General features: G+C 39.7%; 1 protein-coding gene across 1 annotated transcript in view; it reads right to left on the bottom strand.

Annotated features, from left to right (window-relative positions):
- OVCH1 (ovochymase 1) overlaps positions 1 to 25,025 on the bottom strand; it is a 51,976-nt gene that overhangs the window by 10,081 nt on the left and 16,870 nt on the right. Inside the window, 12 exon segments of the mRNA XM_045073458.1 lie at positions 1,309 to 1,401; positions 1,728 to 1,884; positions 8,461 to 8,612; positions 11,476 to 11,671; positions 12,115 to 12,187; positions 18,713 to 18,884; positions 19,932 to 20,008; positions 21,523 to 21,649; positions 22,740 to 22,841; positions 23,572 to 23,694; positions 23,796 to 23,873; positions 23,876 to 23,935. Coding sequence (XP_044929393.1) covers positions 1,309 to 1,401; positions 1,728 to 1,884; positions 8,461 to 8,612; positions 11,476 to 11,671; positions 12,115 to 12,187; positions 18,713 to 18,884; positions 19,932 to 20,008; positions 21,523 to 21,649; positions 22,740 to 22,841; positions 23,572 to 23,694; positions 23,796 to 23,873; positions 23,876 to 23,935 — 1,410 coding nt within the window.

Below are 25,025 nucleotides of genomic sequence, written 5' to 3' on the forward strand. Positions count from 1 at the left end.
GCTCCCTCCTATGCTCCTTCCACCTTTTGAGGCTTGATATTCATCTATTTAGCCACATTTTCTTTGTCCCTAACTCATCTCTCACCCTCATTCACTGTTTTCCTAGCTTAAATTCCAGTAACACATCATTTTCATCCCTTCTTCCTACATGCTTTCAATACCCTTATACTCTTGCATACTTGGGAAACCCATTCTGATGAATCTACCCTCCATCTGTTCCTCTATGTGCTACCCCTCAGTGTCTCCAGAAGAAAACATACAACTAAGCTAAGTTAAGCTAACTCCCTCTTAATTCGTGTTCATTAATCTCAGAGGCTTTTATGTTGCCCAGTAATCCTACTACATTTTCCTAGTCCATGCACCTTGTCACTTTTTTAGAGAACTATTTTATACTTCCTCTTTTTTCCCTTAAAACCCTTAAATCCTCTTCTACAACCCTGTTCCATCCACTAAGTGTACAGAATCAATTTAAAAATTGCCAGAAGTTCCCACCCCCACATGTACCCATACCCCAGCATAAGTATTCTGCCTCCCATCCAGCAACTATGGATGAACTGCACTTTGCTCCTTTCTGAGACTAAACCCTCCTGCCAAGCACAAGATCGAATCCCCTTTCTCCTGCTGAATGTCATCACTCTAGAAATTCCCCCATTTCTTATTTCCTCTTCTATCCCCCGCCCCCACCTCCTTCCTGGTTGTCTACTGGCCTTGACTGTACGTGGGATGGATGGGGACAGAGATAGGTGAGAAGGAAGAGACGGTGACCACCTGGAAACCAAGAATGATGGCATCATAGAACTTTCATCTCCCTACAGGACAATTACGGACTTCTAACTCTCCAGCTGCAGTTTGATTGTAACTAAAAATAAAAATTCTATTAGCAAACAAGCACTGACAACTGTGGGGGATTACGAGTGACTAACACTGATGCTGACTGTGGTTCTCTCTCATATCCAGAGTCCTCAGCCAGTGAGATACCTGAAAATCTAAGGACCTTTGTTTATGTAAGAAAAAATACACCAGAGGTCAGAATAATTCTATGTACTCCTTCAGAACTCAAGCACTTGTTCATAACCACAATACATATATTTTTAACCTGCAACAGCTGTATCTCTGGGGGTAGAAAAGAAACCAAAAGGTCACAGTAACAACACTTCTTTTTTTTTTTTTTAAATTCAGTTTAAACTACCAACCAGAATGAAAACACAGGGCTTATCCCATTCTAAGAAAATTACTGAACCAGGGCATACCATGCTTTTTGCCAAATTCTTCCTGCTGCCTTACGTAGATAACATGAACATCTATTACCTGGTCCAGATGCATCGTCTGTTGAAGTGGGTGGTGGCAACTGTCGTCTTGGTAATGTTTTGCTTTCCTTACTTATCTGAAGTGAAACAGGACCTGTACCTGGAGAGAGCATGTTAAAAATAAATAAAGATGAAAGCCTCGAAACAAAATGTAGTCTATACCAAAACAGCTTTTGTTAAAAGAAAATGCAAATCTAGGATTATAGCAGCCTCAGGAAAAGTCAGTTTTACTCTCATTCTGCCCAAGGGAGAACGTATTCTTATGGAATTTTAATGTGCATTTTTAATGTTTTAGAAACTAAAATAAGTGAAATACTACTTAATTTTTTTCCCCATAATGCTGATTTTTACCATACTCACGTCTTACAAGCCTACTCTAAAGAAGAGGAACTGTTTTCATAATATCTGAAAAATATTCACCTTTGATTTTGGATTAGATCCAGTCCAAGAGGACACTCACCCTGGCAAATACACCTGGCTTCCCTGGCTGGGCACAGCCAGCCCCCCAGCTGGCAATGCCATATAGAACGAAGAGACCGTTTTCATGTCTACATACTAATGGGCCGCCAGAGTCTCCATGAAACACCAAGAAAATGTGTTCTAAAAATTTGCTTTAATCAGAGCTCCTGCTTTCAATTTTGGAAGAGGAATAATCAATAATTTATTCATAACACATTTAATTTAAAAATACTAATACTTTGTCAATTTGTATACCTTAGAGTACTTAAATAAATAAAATCACAAAGAAATTACAACTGATATCACAGAAATACAAAGAATCATGAGACTATGAATAACTATACACCAAAAAATTAGATAACCTGGAAGAAATAGATAAATTTCTAGAAACAAACAAACTGCCAAGACCAAGTCATGAGGAAACAGAAAATCAGAATAGACCAATTTGAGCAAGGAGACTGAATCACTAATCAAAAACATTTCAGTGAAGAAAAGCTCAGGATCAGATGGCTTCACTGGTGAATTCTACTGAACATTTAAAGAAGAATTAACGACATTCCTCAAACTCTTCCCAAAAACTGAAGAAGAGGGAACACTCTAAAACTCAGGTCAGAACTACCCTGACACCAAGGCAAGATAAGGACACCATAAGAAGGAAAAACAAACAAACAAACAAACAAAAAAAACAGAGGCCAACATCCCTGATGAACATAGGTGCAAAAATCCTCAACAAAATACTACCAAAATACTAGCAAATACTAGCAAAATTCAACAACACATTAAAAGAATCATACACAATGATCAGAGGGGATTTATTCCAATGATACAAGGATAGTTCAACATACCCAAATCAATGAATATGATATACCACATTAACGGAATGAAAATTTAAAAATCTTATCATCTGAATAGTATAAAAAATGTATTTGACAAAATGCAGCATCCCTTCAAGAAAAAACTCTCAACAAACTGCATATAAACAAAACGTATCTCAAGATAATAAAAGTCATACATAGCAAACCCATAATTAACATCATACTCAATAGTGAAAAGTTGAAAGCTTTTCCTGTAGGATCAGAAACAAACCCAGGGTGCCTACTTTCATCATTCCTATTCAATATAGCACTGGAAGTTTTAGACAGGACAACCAGGCAAAAAAAAAAAAAAAAAAAAAGAAAAAAAAGAAATAAAGGGAAGGAAGGAAGGAGTAAGTCAGGAAGGAAGAAGCAAAGCTGTCTTTATTTGCAGGTGATATGGCCTTAGAAAATCCTAAAGATTCCATCAAAAAACTGTTAGAACTATAAACAACAACAACAAAAACCTGTTAGAACTAAATGATGAGTAATGTTTCAAGGTACAAAGCAAGCATACAAAAAACCCTTGTGTCTCTATACACTAACAACAAAATGCAGAAAAGATAAACAGGGGATTAAGGAGGACACTTGTGATGGGCACCAGGTGTTGTATGTAAGTGTTGAATCACTAAGTTTTACATCTGATACTAATATCACACTGTTACGTTAACTGGAATTTAGATTAAAACTTGAAAAAAAAGGAAATAAAAAAATAATGAAAACAATCTTATATACAAAAGCTTCAAAAAATAAAGTACTTAGGAATAAAGTTACCCAAAAAGGTGAAAGATCTCTACCCTAAAAACTATAAGACTTTGATGAAAGAAATTGATGAAGATGGAAACAAATGAAAAACATAATCCCATGTTCACAGATTGGAAGAATTAATGTTGTGTCCATAATACACAAAGTCACCTACAGATTCAAGGAAGTGCATTTAAAAATTACAATAGCATTTTTCATAGAGAGACCCCCAAAAAAACAAACCCCAAAATTCACATGGGCCCCCAAAAGACCCTAAATAGCCTAAAAAGCAATCCTGAGAAATAACAAGGTTGGAGGCATCACATTTTCTGATTTCAAAATATGTTACAAATTATAGTAATCAACACGGTATGGTACTGGCAGAAAAATAGACACATAGACAAATGGGCTCCAATCATGAGCCCAGAAAAACCCTCACATATATAGTCAACTAATACTTGAGACAAAGGAGCAAAAAATATTCAACGAAGAAAGGATAATCTCTTCAAAAATGATGTTGGGAAAACTGGACAACCATAAGCAGAGTGGAATTGAACCCTATTTTATACTTGAAATGGATTATAGACTTAAATATAAGGCTACAAACTGTAGAACTCCTAGAAGAAAACACGGGTGGGGGCGGGGGGGAGAAAGCACAGGGAAAAAGCTGCTTGACATAGGTCTTGGTAACAATTTGGGGGGGGGGTGATATGAAACCAAAAACACAAGCAATAAAAGAATGAATCAATTAAGTGGAACTACATGAAACTAAAATTCTTCTACACCTCAGAAGAAACAATCAACAAAATGAGAAGGGAACTTATGGGATGGGAGAAAATATTTGCAAATTGCATATTTGATAAAGGGTTAATATACAAAATACATAAACAACTTATACAAACGGAGAACAAAAATGATACAACTCACACTTGTTAGAATAGGTATCAAAAAGACATAAAAGATGTTGGCAAGGATAAAGGGAAACCTTTTGCACTGCTGGTAGGAATGTAAATTGGTACATCACTATGGAAAATAATATAAATTCCTTAAAAAATTAAAAATTGACTACCATATGACCCACTTCTGGGTATATACCCAAAGGATATAAAAACAGGTTATCAAAGAGGTTATCTACACTCCCATATATATCACAGCTTTATTCACTATAGCTGAGACATAAAAACAATCTATTTTTCTGTCACAGGATGAATGGATAAAAAAATATGGTATATACATATATATGACATATATATAAATATATGACAGCAAAAGACAAATATTGTATGATATTACTTATTCATGGGATCTAAAAAAGTTGAACTCAAAGAGGCAGAGTAGATGGATAGTTACCAGAAGCTGGGGTGGGGAGTGCTGGTGGGGAATGGGGGAGATCTTGGTCAAAGGGTACAAACTCCCAGTTATAACAATTCTGGGATTCTAGTATACAGACAGGTTATTATGGTTAACAATACTATATTAGATATTAGATATTTAAAAGTTGCTAAGAAAGTAGATCTTAAGTGCTCCTACCACAAGAAAGATATGCTAATTATATGAGATGACAGAGGGGTTCATTAACTCCACTATGGTAAGCATTTCAAAATATACAGGGGTATCAAATAGTTACACTGTACAGCTGCAACTGACACAATATTATATGTCAATTACAGCTCAATAAAGCTGTAAACAAAAAAAAAAAGCCTTAAAGCATAGAATTTACCTTTTAAAGTAGACTTTATGATTTTTTTAAGATTTTATTTATTTATTAGACAGGAGAGAGATCACAAGCAGGCAGAGAGGCAGGCAGAGAGAGAGGGAAGCAGGCTCCCCTCTGAGCAGAGACCCTGGGATCATGACCTGAGCGAAAGGCAGAGGCTTTAACCCATGGAGCCACCCAGGTGCCCCAGCCTTAATGATTTTTATCAGCCCCTTTTTTTCTTTGACAGAAGTGTACTTTTTGTCTTCTGATAAAATAAACTGAGCTTATGACATATTTGACATGGCTTTTATGTTATATGAAGAATTTTTTGGAAGAAATCCTAAGGTGGGAATAGGGAGATAGATTCCCTTGTCTGTAATGCAGAACAATTAACTTGTTCTCTGGGCCTAATTTTTTTTCTTTATGAAGTAAGGTTCCACTTGAGACCTCTTTCCAGTTTGTAAATGGTCTGATGTGTCAAGTCAGGTTTGTTTTTTCTTTAAATTACTGATTCATTCAGTACCAACACATACTAAATAAAGATTTTTTTTTTCTTGCAGTTACAAACATTCCAAGATCCAGAAAGGGCCTAATTCGTTTACTATTGCCAGGATCTATCCCAGGGCTTACCATATGGTAAATATTCAATAAGCAAATGGTATCTGTTTATTTTTAAAGAATTATGTAGTGCCTACTATGAGCTGGGTATTCTGAGCAAGAGAGAGTATAAACAAATTAGGTGGTGATTGGGGCGCCTGGGTGGCTCAGTGGGTTAAAGCCTCTGCCTTTGGCTCAGGTCATGATCCCAGGACCCTGGATCCGAGGGTCCTGGAATCGACCCCCGCATCAGGCTCTCTGCTCAGCAGGGAGCCTGCTTCCTCCTCCCTCTCTCTCTGCCTCCTTTATTTTTAAAGAATTATGTAGTGCTTCCTCCTCCCTCTCTCTCTCTGCCTCTCTCTCCTCTCTGCCTACTTGTGATCTCTATCTGTCAAATAAAATAAATAAAATCTTTAAAAAAAAAGATTTAAAGAAAAAAACAAATTAGGTGGTGATAATAGCTACAAAAAAAATAGAACAAAAAATAGAGAATAAAGGCAGGTAGTTGTGTGTGCTTACACACTTGTGTGGGTGTATGTAGTTGCAACAACACTTGAGCTGATATATGAGAGATGAGAAGGAGCTGGGTTTTCAAAAACCAGGAGGAATAGCATTTTATGCAGAACTGGTACCTGGGCTACCACCCCAAGACAGGCAGGTTGCAGGGACTTGTAAGGTCAGAACGTAATCGGTGTGGCTGAAATATATACGCAAGAGAAGTATGAAACAGATTGGAAAAGTCAGCAGAAACAGGACATAGGCTACTCAGGGAAGACCGAGATCATCCTGTAGGTCAAAGAACTTGACATTTTCAAAGACAATCTCGAATGCGTCCTGAGCAAAGCAGCACAGAATTCTGCACTGCGTCAGAAATGCCACATCTCTGCATTCCAACATTCTACTTCACCTTCCTAAAGGAGAAATTACATTAGCAGGTCCATTACTTCTAAGCACACACAGGAGAGTAAAAATCAACTACCTGATAGAAATACTAGGGTCCACTTTACCAAAGTTTCTGAAGTCACCTTGCTAGTAACTTGGTGTTCTTTAGCTTGCCACATTTCTTAGCCAGAATCTCAGCTCCTCTTTTCCTCCCCTCATATTGGCAGCAGATTCGGTCGTGCTGCAAAGGGACAGTGGATGTAGCTGAAATAAAGGCCCACCAAGATCACACCTCTGTCATGGACTTAATTCCTTCCCTAGTTCTCCTCTGCCCTCTTGGTATACAGTAAAGTGTTCCCTTAATGTCAGATGCTGTCAAACCTGACAGAGACAACAGAGCCATCTGTGATTCCTTTGATTTGAAGCAGAGAGAAAAGCTATCCCTCAAAAGGGGAAAAATGACCACGTTAATTCAGAGCACTTTTCTATTTGATATTTATAGTATAGCATTTATGTCCTTTAGCAGATGGTGTGAGTGCCCTTCTGAGAGTCTTCAAGTATTCCAGGCCACGTCCTGGCTGTGTGCCTGAGGGCACTTCCCCTGTCAGTCCCATCTACAAGGGAGACCAGCAGTGTGGAAAGTGCAGAGGGACCACGAGACCCCTCCCCCAGCAGCTCTGGAACCACAAATTTGGGGGAAGCAGTATGTAAATATCCCAGCTCCTTCACTCCTTAGATGGGACAAATGTGTTGAGTGCATTTTGCACTGAAGGATTAAGCTCAGTCCCTTTACTGTGGTAGCTGACTTTGTAGAACTTCCCTATACTACCCTCCTGACTTTTCTACCAGCCATGTCTGCACTTCCTAAGCAGACCATCACACTTGAATCTTTGTCTCAAGGTCAGCTTCTGGGGAATGCAAATTCAAAGGCAGAAAGCAGAGTCTGAATAGTACTTGACAACACAAAAGGGGTTAACTGCCATAAACTGATACTCAGTGTTAAGAGGAGACCTTCCTCTTTCTCTCCTCACATTTTTACATGGAAGGACTTCTTCCTATATTAACACCCAGTTTTCTCCCATTGGTTCTTTTTTCTTGATTAAGGTGAAAAGGATCAAAAAGCAGTACAGACTAGAGATTCATCCTTTCTTTCCTCTGTATTCTAGACTGGTATGAAATGATAAACCCAGAGAAGTGTATTGGCCCTGAAGACCCAACGGTTTCTATCAGTAGGCTGCCTCAAATCCAGACTGCTGAAGGAGGGTTACAGAGCATCAGAAATCCTTTTTGGTTGTATCTCTGAGGTCACATTCCTCGCTTGGCTTCGTGGTTATGAAAGCTGGTGTTTTATGATCCATTTGTCCACATTCTGTCTTCCTCTTAGTGGGCCTGAACTTGCCAATAGCACATTTGTTCAACTGACATGTAGATATGACTATTATACCACTTTTGCCTCTAAATATGTGAAACTAAACTACTATTTTGGGATTTGTTTTCCACTTCATATGACAACCAGTTTTTCAAAGTTTCTCATTTTCTTCATGATCACTTTAATCCATGGTAGAAAATTAAATGGGGACACAAAGGAGATTTATATTGTTTTAAAAGCAATTAGGATACACTGACTTAGACTCCTCCTTTGCTTGTTCCTCTTTTCCCAAAGCCTAGCATCTCTCTGAGGCCTTACGTGCCCGTGGGCTCCTAGTCCCCACCTGCTCTCCTGCCTGTAGGCTGCTCTGGCCTCTCAGCAAGTTTAGAGTGAGGTGCTCACTCTTCCTATTGTGCTACTGGCCTTCCAGGAAGGGCACACTGTCGGGCTGCCAGGTGGCCTGTGCCTCTGAGCATCTCCTCCTGTTCTAAGGAGAATCCCCAGCAGACAAGGACTTTGAATCTTCCTCTGAAAAATCAGTCTTCTCACCTGACAGAAGTCTCTCCCTCCAGAGGCTGCTAAGTTAGTACACGTCATCTTCTCCGTGAGCCCTCCTGGGTTAGAGGCGTGAGCACGTTCCCAGACCTCTCTTTCCAACACAAGCACCTGGATCTGTTGGAAGCTCCTTGCTAGGCTGCTGTCTGCTGAAGGCATGGATTCACAGGCAGCTTTGTAATGAAGTAAACCCCCAATTCTGTGAACAAACATATTTAAGTTCAGACTGGTCTGCACTACTGTAGTTCCCATCCCTCAGGTTCACCGGAGCTGACAGGGACTACTGAACCAAACGTGTCTCATGCAGGATGTCTGTTTTCAGGTGTGGCATCTTTGCCAAGGAATATATTGTCAGGAGAACACCACCAGAAACACTTTTTCCCCACTTACTCTTGATTGAAAGTTTAGTGTTTCACATATTGCCACATAAGAATTCATGAAGGAAAATTCAGCAAGACACGAATTGGTATTGGATAGAATTTATGTGATGATATGTTTTTACACAGTATATTTATACATAAAATATCAGTGTGACAGGTTTATACGATTTCCTAATATAAACCAAAATCACATTCCGTTTTCCTCAACTGTCACTGAGACTAATCTCAACTCCAATTTAAAAGGACTAACGATAAAGGCTGTAAGGCTGACAGTGAACATGAAAACACTCATAACTGACCCTCAGGCAGACCTGTGTTAACATGTATTTATGCACAACTTATTCTATCATTTTGGATTCCTAATTTAAAAAAAATTAAAAAGCTAAGTTTAGTATTAGAAATTACCTTACATTTATATAGTACTTTCACAGGACTCCTGCCCACCAATACAACATTGTGAGGTGGGCTGTTTGCACACGTGATCACACAGAACTCATGGACAAAAAAGCCTGAGTTCTGAAAATTAGATCTCACAGCACTGTAGGACAGAACTAGCCATTAAGCCAAGGTTGGCCTCTAAAGTTTCTGCTCGTTTAATGTCCTCATCTAATACATAAATACACTTAAGGTATTTAAAAACCCTCTTTTCAGGGACCATCCCCACCACTGTTCTTTACTATGTCTGAAAATTGAGAACTCATTTTCTCTCAGATTGGAAGAATGAATTCTTTCACAAGTTTCTAACCACCTCTCGGTTGTCTGATGGTCATGGAAGTGGTGAAGGTTGAAGGTATCAGAGAATGGGTACATCTATTCAAGGGCTTAGAAGCCAGTCAAAAAATATTTCCTGAGTGTTTACTCTATGCCAGGTAAACCTGTAGCTCTGGGGCACGGTGGTGAATTAGGGAACTGCTGCCACAAGGTTTCACCCTAATGCATGAGACCCACCTGGAGAACGATTTTTTTTTTTTAATTTTAAGGATTTTTAAAATTTACTTATTTCAGAGAGTGTGCAAGCAAGAGCATGTGAGTGGGGGATATGGCAGAGAGGGGGAGAGAGAGAGAATCCTTAAGCAGACTCCCCACCGAGCAAGAAGCCCAACATGGGGCTTGATCCCAGGACCCTGAGATCATGATCTGAGCTGAAACCAAGAGCTGGCTGCTTAACCGACTGCGCTATCCAGATGCCATGGAGAATGATCACACACGCTAATGTCAAGTACATTTCTGGGTAAGGAGATGATAAAACTGGGTCGTGCCGAGAGTGATGGAAGGGCAGTCCTGAAGCAGCAAAGTGACTGGAGGAGGGAGTGCTGTTGGAGCTGTGAGGAGAATGAGGAGGAGGCAGCTGGGAGAAGAGCAAGGGGGTTCCAAGCTTCAGAAAGTAGAACAGGTCTTGTGTTAAAGAGAAAGAAAGAAGACCACAATGCCTAAAGGGGACAAAGGGAGGAAAAGAAGTTGGAGAGGTAAATGGAGGCCAAATCACATAGAGTTTTCCAAGCCAGACTAGCAGTTCAGATTTTATTCTAAATGTTTAAAAAATTTTTTTTCAAAAATTATCAACAGAACCAGGCTGATTTTAAATCCTAGCTTTGATATTTATTAGTTATGGGATCTTGGCAAGGTACTTAACTCTCTGAGCCATAACATCATCCTTTACAGCCTGGGGAGGATAAAATCTTCTTATATGGTGGTTGTGCAGATTTTAGGAAAATGCAATTTGGCTGCAGGTAGTACAGAAAGTTATGATCGTGTACACTGTGCATGGTCAAAGATGAATTCCCCTCTCCCCAAGCTCACAGATTCCAAATAAAGGATACATAAACAGAAAGAAAATGTAAAAGAAAATTATACAGCAAAAAGAGGCAAAATGCAAATGTGAACCCAATAAGATGGACTCTAAGAACTCTAGCCTCTAGCCCAGGGTTCCGTAAACCACAGCCAGTGGGCCAATTCTGTGCCAGCCCTGGGCTTATATAGCACAATCTGGGAACTAGTTTGGTTTGTACACTATTTTAATTACAAAAAATTTTTTTATTTGACAGACAGAGACCACAAGCAGAAGAACAGAGGAAGAGGGAGAAGCAGACTCCTCACTGAAAAGAGAGCCTGAAGCAGGATTGATCCCAGGACCCTAGGATCATGACCTGAGCCAAAGGCAGACACTTAAGCGACTGAGCCACCCAGGAGGTGCCCCTGGTATGTACACTTAAAAAAAATTTTTTTTTAAATACAAAAGAACATTTTATGACACATGAACAGTATGTGAAATTTAGATTTCACGAACAAACTTCTACTGGAACACAATCCATTCTGTTCCATAAGTATGTATATGGCTGCTTTGCACTACAATGGCAGAGTTAAAGAGTTGTGACAGAGAACATATGGCTTGCAGAGATGAAAAAATTTGTGATTCGGCCCTTCACAGGTCTAACTTAACTATACTTAGTCACCCTAAAGGAAAAATATAAAATAGCTCATTCTCTGATCACTTAAAACCAAATCGAACATGGGTTCTAGCTTTCAGAAGGAAGAAAGGCTAGAGCAGATATTGCTTTTTATCATCTCCATGCCAAATTTGCAAAATTAACAACTGGCAGTCCTGTGTAGGCAAGAGTAAAACATTTACCTTCACTAAGTCTCCCCCAACCAGTCACAGCACAAGTCTTCGAGGGAAAGAGCGGCTCCATGCTTTTTGGGAGACATACATGCCTCACGATGGAGTTGAACTCCAGAGGACAGCTCAGATCTCTCAGGGCGACGTCAGAGTTATGATTCCGTCTACCAAAGGCTTCTCACACCAGGATGTGTTTTGCCCTTCTCACCTCTATCAGTGGTGAGTAAGGGAATTACAAGTTCAAGTCAATGAGTCCAACTCCTTCCCCGCATAATAGTCCAAAATAAACCTTAAATCTCCACATTTCCATACATCAGCAGTGAAGGTGACTCTGTACTGAATTTAAAAGGGCAATCTCTGTTTATAATTTGCAGGAGGCCATGAACCACTCTCTGAGGACTGGCCGTTCTGGAGAAACTAGGCCATGTGCACCTGTATACACAGACCTCAATTTGCACTTCCTGACCTTCCTCCCTCAATTCTCTGATTAAACTGTGATCTCAGATTGTAGCTTTAAATGTGGGTATAAATGGTAAGTGTAAAGGAGCACTAGAAGATGAATACTTAATGATATATTTTAGCTAAAGGCCTTCCCCGGCATGTGGTAACACTTAGAATACCAGCAGAATTGTCCTTAGAAATATTTCTCACCTGCTCAACTGGTTCCTTCAGGGTTCTGTCATGGTGTCCAGTGACAATGGTCCAGAAGAGAGGATTATTTTTCCTGGAGAAAGAACCAGGACAAAGGTCTGACATGAAGAGACATTTTTCACCATTTGGTCTAATCCCATGTGGCTCTACTGACAGGCAATGAGTCTAGTTCAGCCAGATGTCCTACCCACTCTTCTGTTTGGTGCCTTTGTGTGGCCTCCTTGCTGGGAAGGTACACACCTCCTGAGCTACCTAAAGAGTTCTAATTCTGTATCCTGCCCCTTTCTTTTGGCCGTAAAATGACTTTGGAGACCCCACCAAATATCACCAAAGGCTAGTTTTAAGTTGAGAAGGAAAAAAGAGAAAGTACAGCTTAATTTAATATCACAGTATAAGAATACATGAAGGGGCACCTGGGTGGCTCAGTGAGTTAAGCCTCTGCCTTCGGCTCGGGTCATGATCCCAGGATCCTGGGATCGAGCCTTGCATCAGACTCTCTGCTCCACGGGCAGCCTGCTCCCCCCCCCCCCTCTCTGCCTGCTCTTTGCCTACTTGTGATCTCTCTCTGTGTCAAATAAATAAATAAAATCTTAAAAAAAAAAAAAAAAAGAATGCATGAAAAAAAAGGGAGGGGCACGTGGGTGGCTCAGTCAGTTAAGCATCTGACTTTGGCTCAAGTCATGATCTCAGAGTCCTGGGATCGAGCCCCACATCAGGCTTCCCACTCTGTGGGGAGACTGCTTTTTTTTTTTTTTTTTTTTTAAGATTTTATCCTTTTATTTGACAGACAGAGACCAAAAGTAGGCAGAGAGGCAGAGAGAGGGAGGAGCAGGCTCCCCGCCGAGCAGAGACCCCCGATGTGGGGCTCGATCCCAGGACCTTGAAATCATGACCTGAGCCAAAGGCAGAGGCTTTAACTCACTGAGCCACCCAGGCGCCCCTGGGGAGATTGCTTCTCCCTCTTCCCACACCCAACTTATGCCCTCGCTCTCTCTTCCCCTACCTTTTCCCTCTCCGTCTCCCCTTCTCTCAAATAAATAAAATCTTTAAAAAAATGAAAAAAACCCAACATTCATAATAAGTTAGCTTCTGGCCTATATTTTAAAAGTATCCAAACATTATCTTACAGGAATACATCTCAAATTGTTATCTTTAATCAAACTACCAGAATTAATAGAATGGAGGTTTAAAAAAATATATCAGTTCACAAAACAGGTAAAACTCATCCACATTGTTGCTTTGGGGGAGGGGCAGATGGTTGCAAGAGGCATAAGGGGGCTGCTGGGTGTTGGAAGTATTTCATTCCATGATGTGGGCACTGGTCCCAGGGGTGCTCCCTGTGTGCAAATTTTTCTAACCATAAACCTGAGATGTGCACTTTCAGTATCCTTCAAATGGATGTTTAAAAAAAAACAAACTGAAATCCACATCCCTTAATCTGCCACATTAAGACTTCCAGGTGAAGAAATAGCTGAGGAAAGAGTCCCTTAGTTGTCACAGATATTCTGTCACATCAGCTTTAAGATTCTTCAACTTTTCCAACTTGTTTCCTTTGGAAAAGTCAAGTTACTGCACTTATTTTTTCAGTGTGCTATTCATCAAAGTTTCTTCATACACGTAGGCTTCTTCTCTAGTCATAACCACGCTCATTTCAATTCCTCGCGTGAGGGGGCTGACTTACTCCTGTGTTTCAGTGTGCATTTATGAAGGGAGCGCCTACTCAAGTGAAGTGCTTGGCAAGTACCCTGCAGATGGTAATGACTCCATAATGGCAGCCATTAGTGCTGTTATTATCTGCCACGCACTCTGACAGAAGGATTAAACTTTATTTTCAAAGTCACCCTCTCAATTATTCCTTGGTAGTAAAGGAACTTATTTCTTAAAACCACTCTACTATATATAGAGGATAGTGTGCACAATAAAATGAAATAATAAAAATCATGGTATAGTTGATAATGTAGATTATAATTTCTAGTGATGCTATAGGTGCACAGTCATCAAATATCCTTTAATTTGGTGGAGAGCACAACATAAAAAGCATCATGACAGAACAACATATATGTTATGAGGCAACAAAGCCTGAGTTTTTCCACTAGTGGGAGGATAGCTCCAAGTAGCAAGTGATAAGTTTCTCCATCCTTCCTGGCTCCTTACTCATAACCAAGTTTCATTTCTTATATCCTTAGGGTCTTATCCCCCATCTAACATCAGATGTCCCCTTGGGTCCCATAGGACACTTCTGCTTTGGGAGAAGAAAGGATCACTGCTGAATTACAGGGAAAAAAAAGTAGCTGGAACTGGGGGGAAAAAAAGTAGCTGGAACTGGGGGAAAAAAAAAGTTTTTTTTTTCCCAATGTATAACTGCAAACTGTTTTTTCCAATGTATAACTGCAAAATGAATACAGTCCCCTCAAGTGAGTTAAAAATCCCAAATGAGCACAAAGACTAGTGTGGAACAGCAAAAGAAGAACACCAGTTTTCCTTAAGTTTGGGACATTACCTGGAAATGGATTACAAACACAAATCCTCAGGCCCCACATCAGACTTACAGATTCAGAAACCCTCCCGGTGATTCTGGCGCATGTTACAGTTTGAGAACGAATATTAAGAGCAACCAGTGCCAGGCAAGCCATGGGAGGTGATACGATGTTGCTGCCAGTTATCTTGAATGTCCTTGGGGTGCTACCCAACAAGGTCGGCTGGTCTGGCACCCAGTGACCTTCAGCAAAAATGATGTCTACCTCAGCTCCCAGACGTTACATGTCTCCCCGGCTGGCTTATCCCACCCGGCAAACTTCCATTATCAATGGATTTGGATACGCAGAAGCCACTTTCAATGGAGGATGGAGCCCTCAGTGTCTACCAGGTCGATGAAGTGGCCGGGAGAAACAAAGCCATGAAGGGAAGTAATTCAGAGTTCCCACAAAACGAGGGCACGAGTGGAACACACCGCCTTTGTTACTCTGGCCTATCAAACACTTCTGGTGTTAAGAGCCATACACTGCAAGGAAAAAACATTTCTTTGGTGAAAGTAGTTAGGCAACTATGAAAAGGTGAAAAATGAGTCCCACAGACATTTTTCCATATCACTATCAATAGAAAGCACAATGTCTTGTGCAAAAAGTCATAAAACAATATATGTGGTATGTACAAATACTATAAGCTATATGCCTGTGTGGTTAAATGTTAGTGGAAAATCAGATAATTAAAACATTTTAATATTGATCACCTCTAAAGGGGAGGAATGGATCATGAAATGAAGATAGCTTAGATTTTTCTTGATAACTTTAACAGCCTTTTCCCACAAGTATTACTATTATAAAAATCTTTTTTTCCCCCAAAGATTTTTATTTATTTATTTGACAGAGAGAGCGAGAGCACAAACAGGGGGAACAGCAGAGGGAGAGGGAGAAGCAGGCTCCCCACTGAGCAGGGAACCCCATGCAGAGCTCAATCCCATAACCTGAGATCATAACCTGAGCTGAAGGCAGAGGCTTAACTGACTGAGCCACCGAGGTGCCCCATAAAAATCTTTTTTTTTTTTTTTAAAGAAATCACTGATGAAATTACACAAATACTCCTTTTGTGGTAAACTTAAATGGTTCACAAACATTTCCGGCTGATTGTACTTACCAATCTCAACTGACTCACCCAGTTGAATACCTCCCTTATGAAGAATGGTCTTGCTATGATCTGTATCTTGCTACAAGGGGTCTGGTCCATCACACAAATTTAAGAACAGATTATTCTATTTGACAAGGGAACCTGCCAAAACTTCTGTGTCTCAAGCTTTTATACTAATATTTGTTTTCTCCAATACATTAATTCTTACTAATTAACCACTTACTATTGAGGCTTCTTTTTCATGATACACAAAAATGAATTCTGATAGAATTATTATAAAATGGGCATCTCCAAGGGAGGGAAGGCTAGAGTGAATGATGTGGTATTAGACAGAGTTGGAAACATCCACATGACCTCATGTTTAGCTTAATGTAGATACAGAAAGAAAGCTAGGTTTATAAAATGGATTCGTGTGCATGGCTCTATTTTCTAGCTCTGTCTGCTGAGAGAACCTAGCACCATAACACCCTAGTAGCAACTAGTACACTGGCCACTGAGATCTTAATTTCTCATACCATCCTCCAATAAAATAAACCAGAGCTCGTTGGAGAAATGACTGATTCCAGGACTGAGCAGGGAACATGTAAGATAAACATGGATCATTCTGTAGTGTCACAAACGGACACACACGAAAGACACTGTAAGAGCTGACACTGGTCAAAGCTGGAACCATCTGAGCAAGAGAATGTTAGTATTTTATATAGTATTATGTTGTATTTTAAACTAAATATCCCCAAGTCCATACTGATATAAACAAATTATTTGACAAATAAATAGAGAAGAGACATAGCTCCCATATAGGACAATTTCCAACAAATTATATAAATACTCTCCACTCAGGGAGGTGGAGCTTAATACCCAGAGTCTCAGCTGTCATCTATACTAAGTGACTTGCTTCCAAAGAGTAACTGTGGAAAGAAGGAAAATGTAACTTTATGATGGAGATTGGCAAACTCTGCCTTAGCCACAGTCACCATCAGTGACAAGTCATGATGACAACATGTGACCTTCAAATAATATAATAAGAATGGCATATTACTGCTGTGGTTTTCCTCCTCTAAAACCATAATCCCAGTAAAACCATGAGGAAATACCAGACAAACTCCAATGGAGGGACCTTCTACAAAATAACAGAGGAGTACTCCTCAAAACTGGGAAGATCATACAAAACAAGGCAAGTCTGTGATACTTAGAGCCAAGAGGAGCTTTATGTGACATGCCAACTAAATGTAATATGGTGTCCTGACTGGCAGAGGGAACAGCAACCACAGACACCTGGAGACAGGAGCAAGGGTGGTGTGTTTGAGGAATGGGGCTGGCTACCGTGAGCAAGCACGACAGTGGTTCTTGATCGAGGCCGTATTTTGGAATCAGGGAAGAACCAAGATGCCCTTCAATGGACAAATGGATAAGGAAGATGTGGTCCATATACACTATGGAGTATTATGCCTCCATCAGAAAGGACGAATACCCAACTTTTGTAGCAACATGGACGAGACTGGAAGAGATTGTGCTGAGTGAAATAAGTCAAGCAGAGAGAGTCAATTATCATATGGTTTCACTTATTTATGGAGCATAACAAATAGCATGGAGGACAAGGGGAGATAGAGAGGAGAAGGGAGTTGAGGGAAATTGGAAGGGGAGGTGAACCATGAGAGACTATGGACTCTGAAAAACAATCTGAGGGTTTTGAAGGGGCGGGGGGTGGGAGGTCGGGGTACCAGGTGGTGGGTATTATAGCGGGCACGGATTGCATGGAGCACTGGGTGTGGTGCAAAAATAATAAATACTGTTATGCTGAAAATAAATAAAAAATAAATTTTAAAAAATAATAAATAAAATAAAATAAGGGGCACCTGGGTGGCTCAGTGGGTTAAAGCCTCTGCCTTCAGCTCAGGTCATGATCCCAGGATCCTGGGATGGAGCCTCGCATCGGGCTCTCTGCTCAGCAGGAAGCCTGCTTCCACCTCTCTCTCTGCCTGCCTCTCTGCCTACTTGTAATCTCTCTCTCTGTTAAATAAATAAATAAATAAATCTTAAAAAATAAAAATAAAAATAAAGTAAAATACCAGCAACCAGAACTCACCAACAGACGACTGACTTAGGTGGCTTGAACTGAAAATGAATTAATTACAGTTACATGGTCACGTGGCTTATCTGTATAACATGAGGATAAGAGCAAGACACAGAAAAAAAAATACAAACTGCAATTCTTTTACATTATGAAAACCAAGAAAAATCGAACAATAGGCTTATTTCAGGGGTTCACAGATGTTAAATTAAAAAAAGGAAAGGTATCATAAATACAAAATTTGGCATGGTGTCTACCTCTTGGCTGGGGCATTGGAAGATCTTAAGAAGTGCAAGGATTCTTCCCAAACTGAATGGCAGGGACACAAATGAACATTCACTACTCTTTAGACGACATATCATGGTATAGTTCAAAATTTGAAAACACTGAAGCAGTTAACCAGAATTTTGGTCCACTAGTGGTCCCATGACCATGTCAACAGATTATCCTAATGTGCCCTCCACTGTTGTGAGCCATATTTTAAGAAAGACAACACTAAATCAATCCAGGAGAAGTGGCACCACAACTTAAAAGGGCGATCTGAGAAAGGTCTTCAGGTATAGGGAGCACTGTACGTGAAAGAAGAACCGGACTTAGCCCTTGTGTTCTGGAACCCCAGTAAATTTAGAACAACAGATTTCTGTTACAGAGAAGCAGGCTTATGCTCAACAAAAAATCAGAGATTGCTGTCATGGGATGAGCAATTTCAAGGTTTGGTTAACCTTCTCCACACTGACATTGTTTAAATAGAGGCTAGATGGCTATGTAGGAAATCACCAAAAGATTCATGCTTTAAAATTAGTCTGGATAACTTCAGTAGTTAGACAATTATACTTATGTCCAAGCACAGCGTATAAAGACATGTGCTAAATACAGTATTAAAATATCATCAGTTCCACTCACGATTGCACACAGTGGGCTGTGGTCAGAATCCAAGTAGGGTTGAGGATGGGCTTTCCACACTGGTGACTGCCTAGGAACCTCACGTCCACCTGTCATGGCCAGCAGTGGGGGCAGGCTTCGTCCCCCTCTACAATTCTTCTCAAAAGCCACTGGAGACTAAATGGAGGGATGCCTCAGATGCCTACAGCAAAGAAGAGGAAACTAATGACCCATCCAACGGAAATAGTGAAGCACACACAACTCTTCCAATGGCTTGCAAAGCCAACAGAAGTAATTCGGAAATATCAGATGAGCTTTATAAAGATACCAACTCCTAAGACCCCATGTCTGAGGAATTGGATTTTAAATGCTTGCCTAGGTGACTCTGCTAAGCAATTGGGTTTTTAGTTATTGGTCCACAGAATACTAGTTATTCATTTAATAAATATTTTAGTACTTGGTACTGCTAGGCACTGTTCTAGATATTGGTGTTCTAGGTATCAGTGATCTATCAGTGAACAGAACAGACAAAAATCTTGGCCCTCGTGGAACTTATATTCGAGTAAGAAATTTTTGTTAGTTAACAGAGCATGCAAGTTCTTCATTATATGTCTTTGTTCCCTCTCTCTCATGGTATGAAACCATTCACCAAATCTTCAAACGTGCCAAATAAACTAAGATATCCAAATGCCTTTCTCTTGTCTGTAATATCGCTGGACTTAGCTCAAGCACTCTTGTCTCTACAGAGCCTCCTCTGATTTCCCCATAAGACATTTTCCCCTATTACCATTGCCTGTACCACTTTCTATTACAACCCACAACTATATACAATACATGTATATAGAACAATTGAAAGATCATAATTTTTGACCAGATACTTCAGATTACAAGTTAAAATTTGCCAGAGTGTGCTAAAATGAAACAAAACAAAAACTTCGGTTTTCTCCCATTGCCCTAAATTACATCATCATATTAAATACGAAGCATAGGAAAATATTTTAAATATTAAGTTTGCACAGGTATGGATGAAGACAAAGGAATGTTCTCTGTACCCTTCTTCTCATCAAGAGCCTATTTCTTCTTCCTGCCATTTATGACTCTGTACGCTAACCCAAACAAGATTCTGGAATTTTTATGGATCTAAAATTCATTCTTCTTCACTGGAGTTATATCAATATAAAATGAGGCTTTCTAAAGAAGAAAGAGTAAACAGATAGTAATCACATGACCATCAACTCACCACACAGAATAGCTTTTGCAGAAGACAGGGGATTGACTCGGGGGCGGGTGGAGGGGTGATGTTGATCCAGCGTGGTTTAAAGAGTATAGAGGAAACATTTCTTCAATTGAAAATATTTAAAGTAGTTTTTACCAGTTGACCCTACTTCCTTACCCTGGGGTCAATCATATAACCACTCTAATGTTGATTTCACTAATACTACCGTTCCAATGATAAATGCCAGATCCCATAGATGTGATTTATTGTATATTTCTTAACAATCCTCTTGAATCTGACTCTTAAGCACTTTTTCCTTCCTTGGCTTCATGGAATCACTTTCTTGATCTTCTCAATACATCTATGACCATCTCTTCTCAACTCTAGAATTTTTTTCAAGATCCCATCCTTCAGCGAAAAATATTCCACAAGGTGCTGTTTACAACCCTATTACTATTCATTTGCTTATATATGACTTCCACATTTCCCTCTTCAATCTAAGTCTATTTTTCTGAATTCTAGAGCTAGGACTGCTAGATCTCTGCATCTGGGTCTCCCACAAGATCATAAAAATACACTTGTCTCAAATGGAAACAAGAGATTTCAACAGTGAACATGGTCTCATTATGCTTCTCTGTATCATTTAGTGGCTCTACCATCCATCTTTCCTGTCAAGCTATAGCCCTAAAAATTATGCTGGGGTTTTTCTCCTTTGTATGTTACCTTTGCCACAATATATCTAACCAGGGAACAGATCTCGAATACATTCTTACAGTGACTTCTTCACTAGTCTCCTTGAATATAAATTTATCCCTAATCTCTATCTCTATCTTCCACATTACTACCAATGTTTGGATTCTGGCTCCACCTCTTGGCAGCTATGCATCTTTGAGAAAAGCTACTCAACCTCTCTGAACCTTTTGTCTGTCATCTGTGAAAAGGACAGTGATATATAAGCCTCTTATGCTTATAAAGAGTAATCAAAGTTATAATGCATGAGAGATGTTTAGTAGAAAGCAAGTAATCGATAAACGTTAGGTAGCTATCCTAGCACTCTAGTACCTAAAAGTGAATGCCCTGAATCCCATACAATCTAACTCTTGCCTTTTCTATCACTCCCTCCAAAGTCTGAGTAGTATCCAATAATTTGCAGCTTTTCGTACAACGTTCTCTTCCACGGCAGGGGCTCTGCAGAGGATGTTCCTTTTGTCTAAGTAAAGGCTGCTTTGTTTTCTAGAATGACTAGAAAAACTACTAGTACTTCAAAACCCTGAAACATCCCAAAAAAGGAGCTGGTCAATGTCATTTCTGAATTACATTCTCTCATCTAAATTACCCACTTTCCATATAAGGTTCTTAGAGTCTCTTTTGATCATTTAGTGGATGAGGTAGTTTCTTGGCTTCACCTGAGGTTCTTGTGAAAGCCCAGGTTCCAGGACCCCATCACAATCTACCGAATCTAAAACTTCAGGGATGGGCACAGGAAACTGCATTTTTATTTTGCCACCAAGGTGATTCAAGTACCCTAATTTCAGGTACACATAACTAAATGATCTTCTGTATAACTATTATCACAGGTAAAAAATCACTACTGTGCAAGCGCTTATACTCACCTGAGAGCAAAAAGTTAAATCTAGCCTTGAAGCCCTGGAAGGTATTTTCACCATCACTTTTACAGTGAATCACCAATATGTTATTAGGACTGAATACTGGAGTAAAGTTCAAAATCCCACAAAATTTAGCTGTCAGTTTTAGGGATGTTTGATTTATAATTTTTTTTAAAAAAATCAGAGAACAGGTAAAACATTATCCAATTAATTTTTCCCAGCCATTCTGGTTTTCTCTAATTTTGGTTTGTAGGCACACCTTTCCATTTCATGTGGGAATTGCACATTTATTTCAAGATAATTATGTATTGTAATTTTATCTCACCGAAGAACACTCTACAGATAGGGTAAAGACATCTGATTTTTAGTATGCACAGAAACTCCAACTGATTAATGTACACACTGAGAAGAGGTAAGTAAACATCCAAAACGTGGTATTCCTCTTTCCAAACAGAACATGGCTCCACTTCAGGTGAATAAGCACCACTGGCAATCCACTTCACCCAGAGACCACCCTAAAAGCTCCCGTTCTGCTGGATGAGGGGACTCTGTCTCTATGTACCTGGCTTGAAGATGTAAACAAACACTTAGCTAAGGGACAGACAAGAGGTATTAAGAAAACGGCTGTCCATCTGGAAGATCATTTTTTAGATTCAGTAAATCTATAGGTCAGAAATGAAAGTGTACTTGCAGTTTTAGGTCCAAAAATGAACTTTAAAGACTGAAGTAGTAATTATAGCTTCGGTTGCTTCTTTTAGTTACTTTTCTTGGACATAAAAATATCACCAATTGAAGAGATTTACACAGAAAGGAGTTAGAAAATTTACCTTCAATAACTGCCAAAAATGTACCCAGTGTCGCTGTGGGAAAAGTTCACCTTCTAAATATTCTGAAACATTCCTGGATATAAAAATATCACCAATTGAAGAGATTTACACAGAAAGGAGTTAAAAAATTTACCTTCAATAACTGCCAAAAATGTACTCAGTGTCACAGTGGGAAAAGTTCACCTTCCAAATATTCTGAAACATTCTCTGCATTTTGCATGTTCCTATTAAAAATCTCACTGGTGAATCCGTTGTTGGCTCGTGGGTTAAAGCTAAGGTTTTCTGACACATGAGTTTCCAGCATAAGAAATCCTCATTCCCGTTTGACTCTGTGGCACCCAAGGAAGACAGTAAGTGTTGCAAACACTCTCATATTTTTCAGATGGAACATTACCCACATAATTCATGCTCCTCTTCAGGATCACTGTAAGTCACAACCACATCATAAACACAGTTTTGGCTAAATTCAGTGATAAAGTCCTCAAATTCCAATTGTACAAATTGGAAACATAACCAGAGAATTGTTCAAGGAACAGATGCAATAAACTTTAAAAGCTCCCCTCTGCACATGAAAAGATCCTCAGTTACCCCCTCCTATTACACAGATAAAATAAGTCATTGCAGTCTCTTTGGAAAGCAATTTGGCAAGGACTCTGAGGTTAAAACATACAATCCCTTTGACACAGAAAGTCTACCTCCGGGAATTACATACATCCACATGTGCCCAAAAACACTGACACAGGGACATACTAGCATTGTTGGTATGGAAAAAGACTAGAAACCTACCAAGTGATAGTAGGGAAACTGGCTTCAGAAATAATGGAGTATCACACAACAGAACTTTATGCAGTTGTTCAGAAGAGCTCTGTGGATTCATCTGGAAAGATCTTTGGGATATTTTTTAAGGAGAAAAAGCACTGTTAAGCAATATAAATACATGCATGTCTGTAAGGGCTCAGCGTCTCTCTCTAGGGATACTCGGGATACTTACCAGTGCTTGCCACCAGGAGGCAGGATGGAGTTAGAGGAGAAGGAGGCATACTTCCGTTGCATTCTCTCTTCAACCGCTGAAACGTTTCAAACAACATATATAGAACCACAGATGTGGCCCATGGAAGTTCCTAGACAGAGTGGCCGTTTGCTAGCCCAGATGAAGCAAGTTCTGCCTAACCAACACAGCTAAGCTCTGGATGAACTGTACAGAGCTTCCTTAGTCGCTTACTGTCATCATGTGTTTCTCTGGAGCATGAATGAAGCAATGACACCTTACACATGTGGGATACAAGTCAGGATAATCGACAGAGTGAACTGTCCTTCCTTCCACCACTGCAGCCACACTCCCCCTACCTGGGCCTCTCGGAAGGTCTGGGAACTTCAAAGTGAAGGGCCAGAGGCATTCCCTCTTCCTTACCTTCAACTCAAATAAAAACGTCAGGGAATTAGATTTGAGATGCCTGCTCCTGAGTTCTTCTGTATGGCAGTAAAGGTCAGCTCAAACCTGCTGCCATTGTTTCCTGTCCTAGAAACAATGTAACTGCGGCCTCATTGGTCTCTGTCAACAAGGATGGAGGCAACAGACCTCCACAGACCTTACCTTAAAAGGAAAAGGGGTTGAAATAGCATTAAGATGGCAGCAGCTTATATGTGTTTTCCTGATATTATCTTACGGGAATTCTCTGTTCTCAGCACACCAAACTATTTAGTGTTTACTTTAATTTTCCCCACACTCTCTGCATCAATGATTTTATATTCCATTCGCTTTCTCAAACTCAATCTCCCATGTCTAAATTCTACTCATCCTTCAGGGCCTGACATAAAGTGCAGTTCTCATAAATTTCCCAAACTCCCACTGAGGTAAGAACTACATTTTCTGAATCACCACAGCACATTTCTTGTACTCTGTAATTTCCTACTTTATGGTACACCTTTAGTTAACTCGTCAGACGGCAATTAGAGCAGAGACGGTTTTTATTCTCTATATGTGTAGGGCTTGATATAATATCTGGAACCTAGTTGATTCTTAACAAATGATTGGTTGAAAGAATGGTTACTAGGTAAATAGCAGGCCTGGAGTGTGAAATCATTTACTCAACCAGTCTTATAATCCTTAGCACAATACCTAATCTATAACACCCTGTCAGTTTGTGAAGAGATATTTGTCCTTACCACTGGCCTTTGCTGGAGATCAAGTTCTATTATTGGCTCTAGAGACTCTGTATCAAGATGCTTAACATATTTCAATTAAAGTTATTAATTATGCTTACAGTTTATAAGATGTATCCCATAAATGACCTGAAATAATCTACTGTCATAAGAGAAAAGAACATTATAAAACAATGTGAATTTCAGTGTGTATGTTAATACACATAAATTAATACACACTACCTCAAAATGGTAACAGCACTGATCTGTAGGTGACAGGATTATTAATGGTTTACATTTTCTTCCATTCACTTATCTCTCTACCAAATTTGGCAAACATGCTCCCACTTTTGTGATGAAAAACAAAAAAGTAGATATTGCCTTGAAATGAAGTTTTGGAATGTTTGTGAGATCGATGTTATTGAACTTGAGAAGGGAATAGAGAAAGCTCAGTCAGTATGTGGGTCATCAGTTCCTCTCCTACCACACACACACACACACACACACACCCCTTCCAGAAAGGGACAGTATGGAAGATGTCC

The sequence above is a fragment of the Mustela putorius genome, unplaced genomic scaffold (genome assembly GCF_011764305.1).
Source record: "Mustela putorius furo isolate JIRA1106 unplaced genomic scaffold, ASM1176430v1.1 tig00537227_pilon_pilon_pilon, whole genome shotgun sequence".
Classification (NCBI taxonomy): Eukaryota; Metazoa; Chordata; class Mammalia; order Carnivora; family Mustelidae; genus Mustela; species Mustela putorius.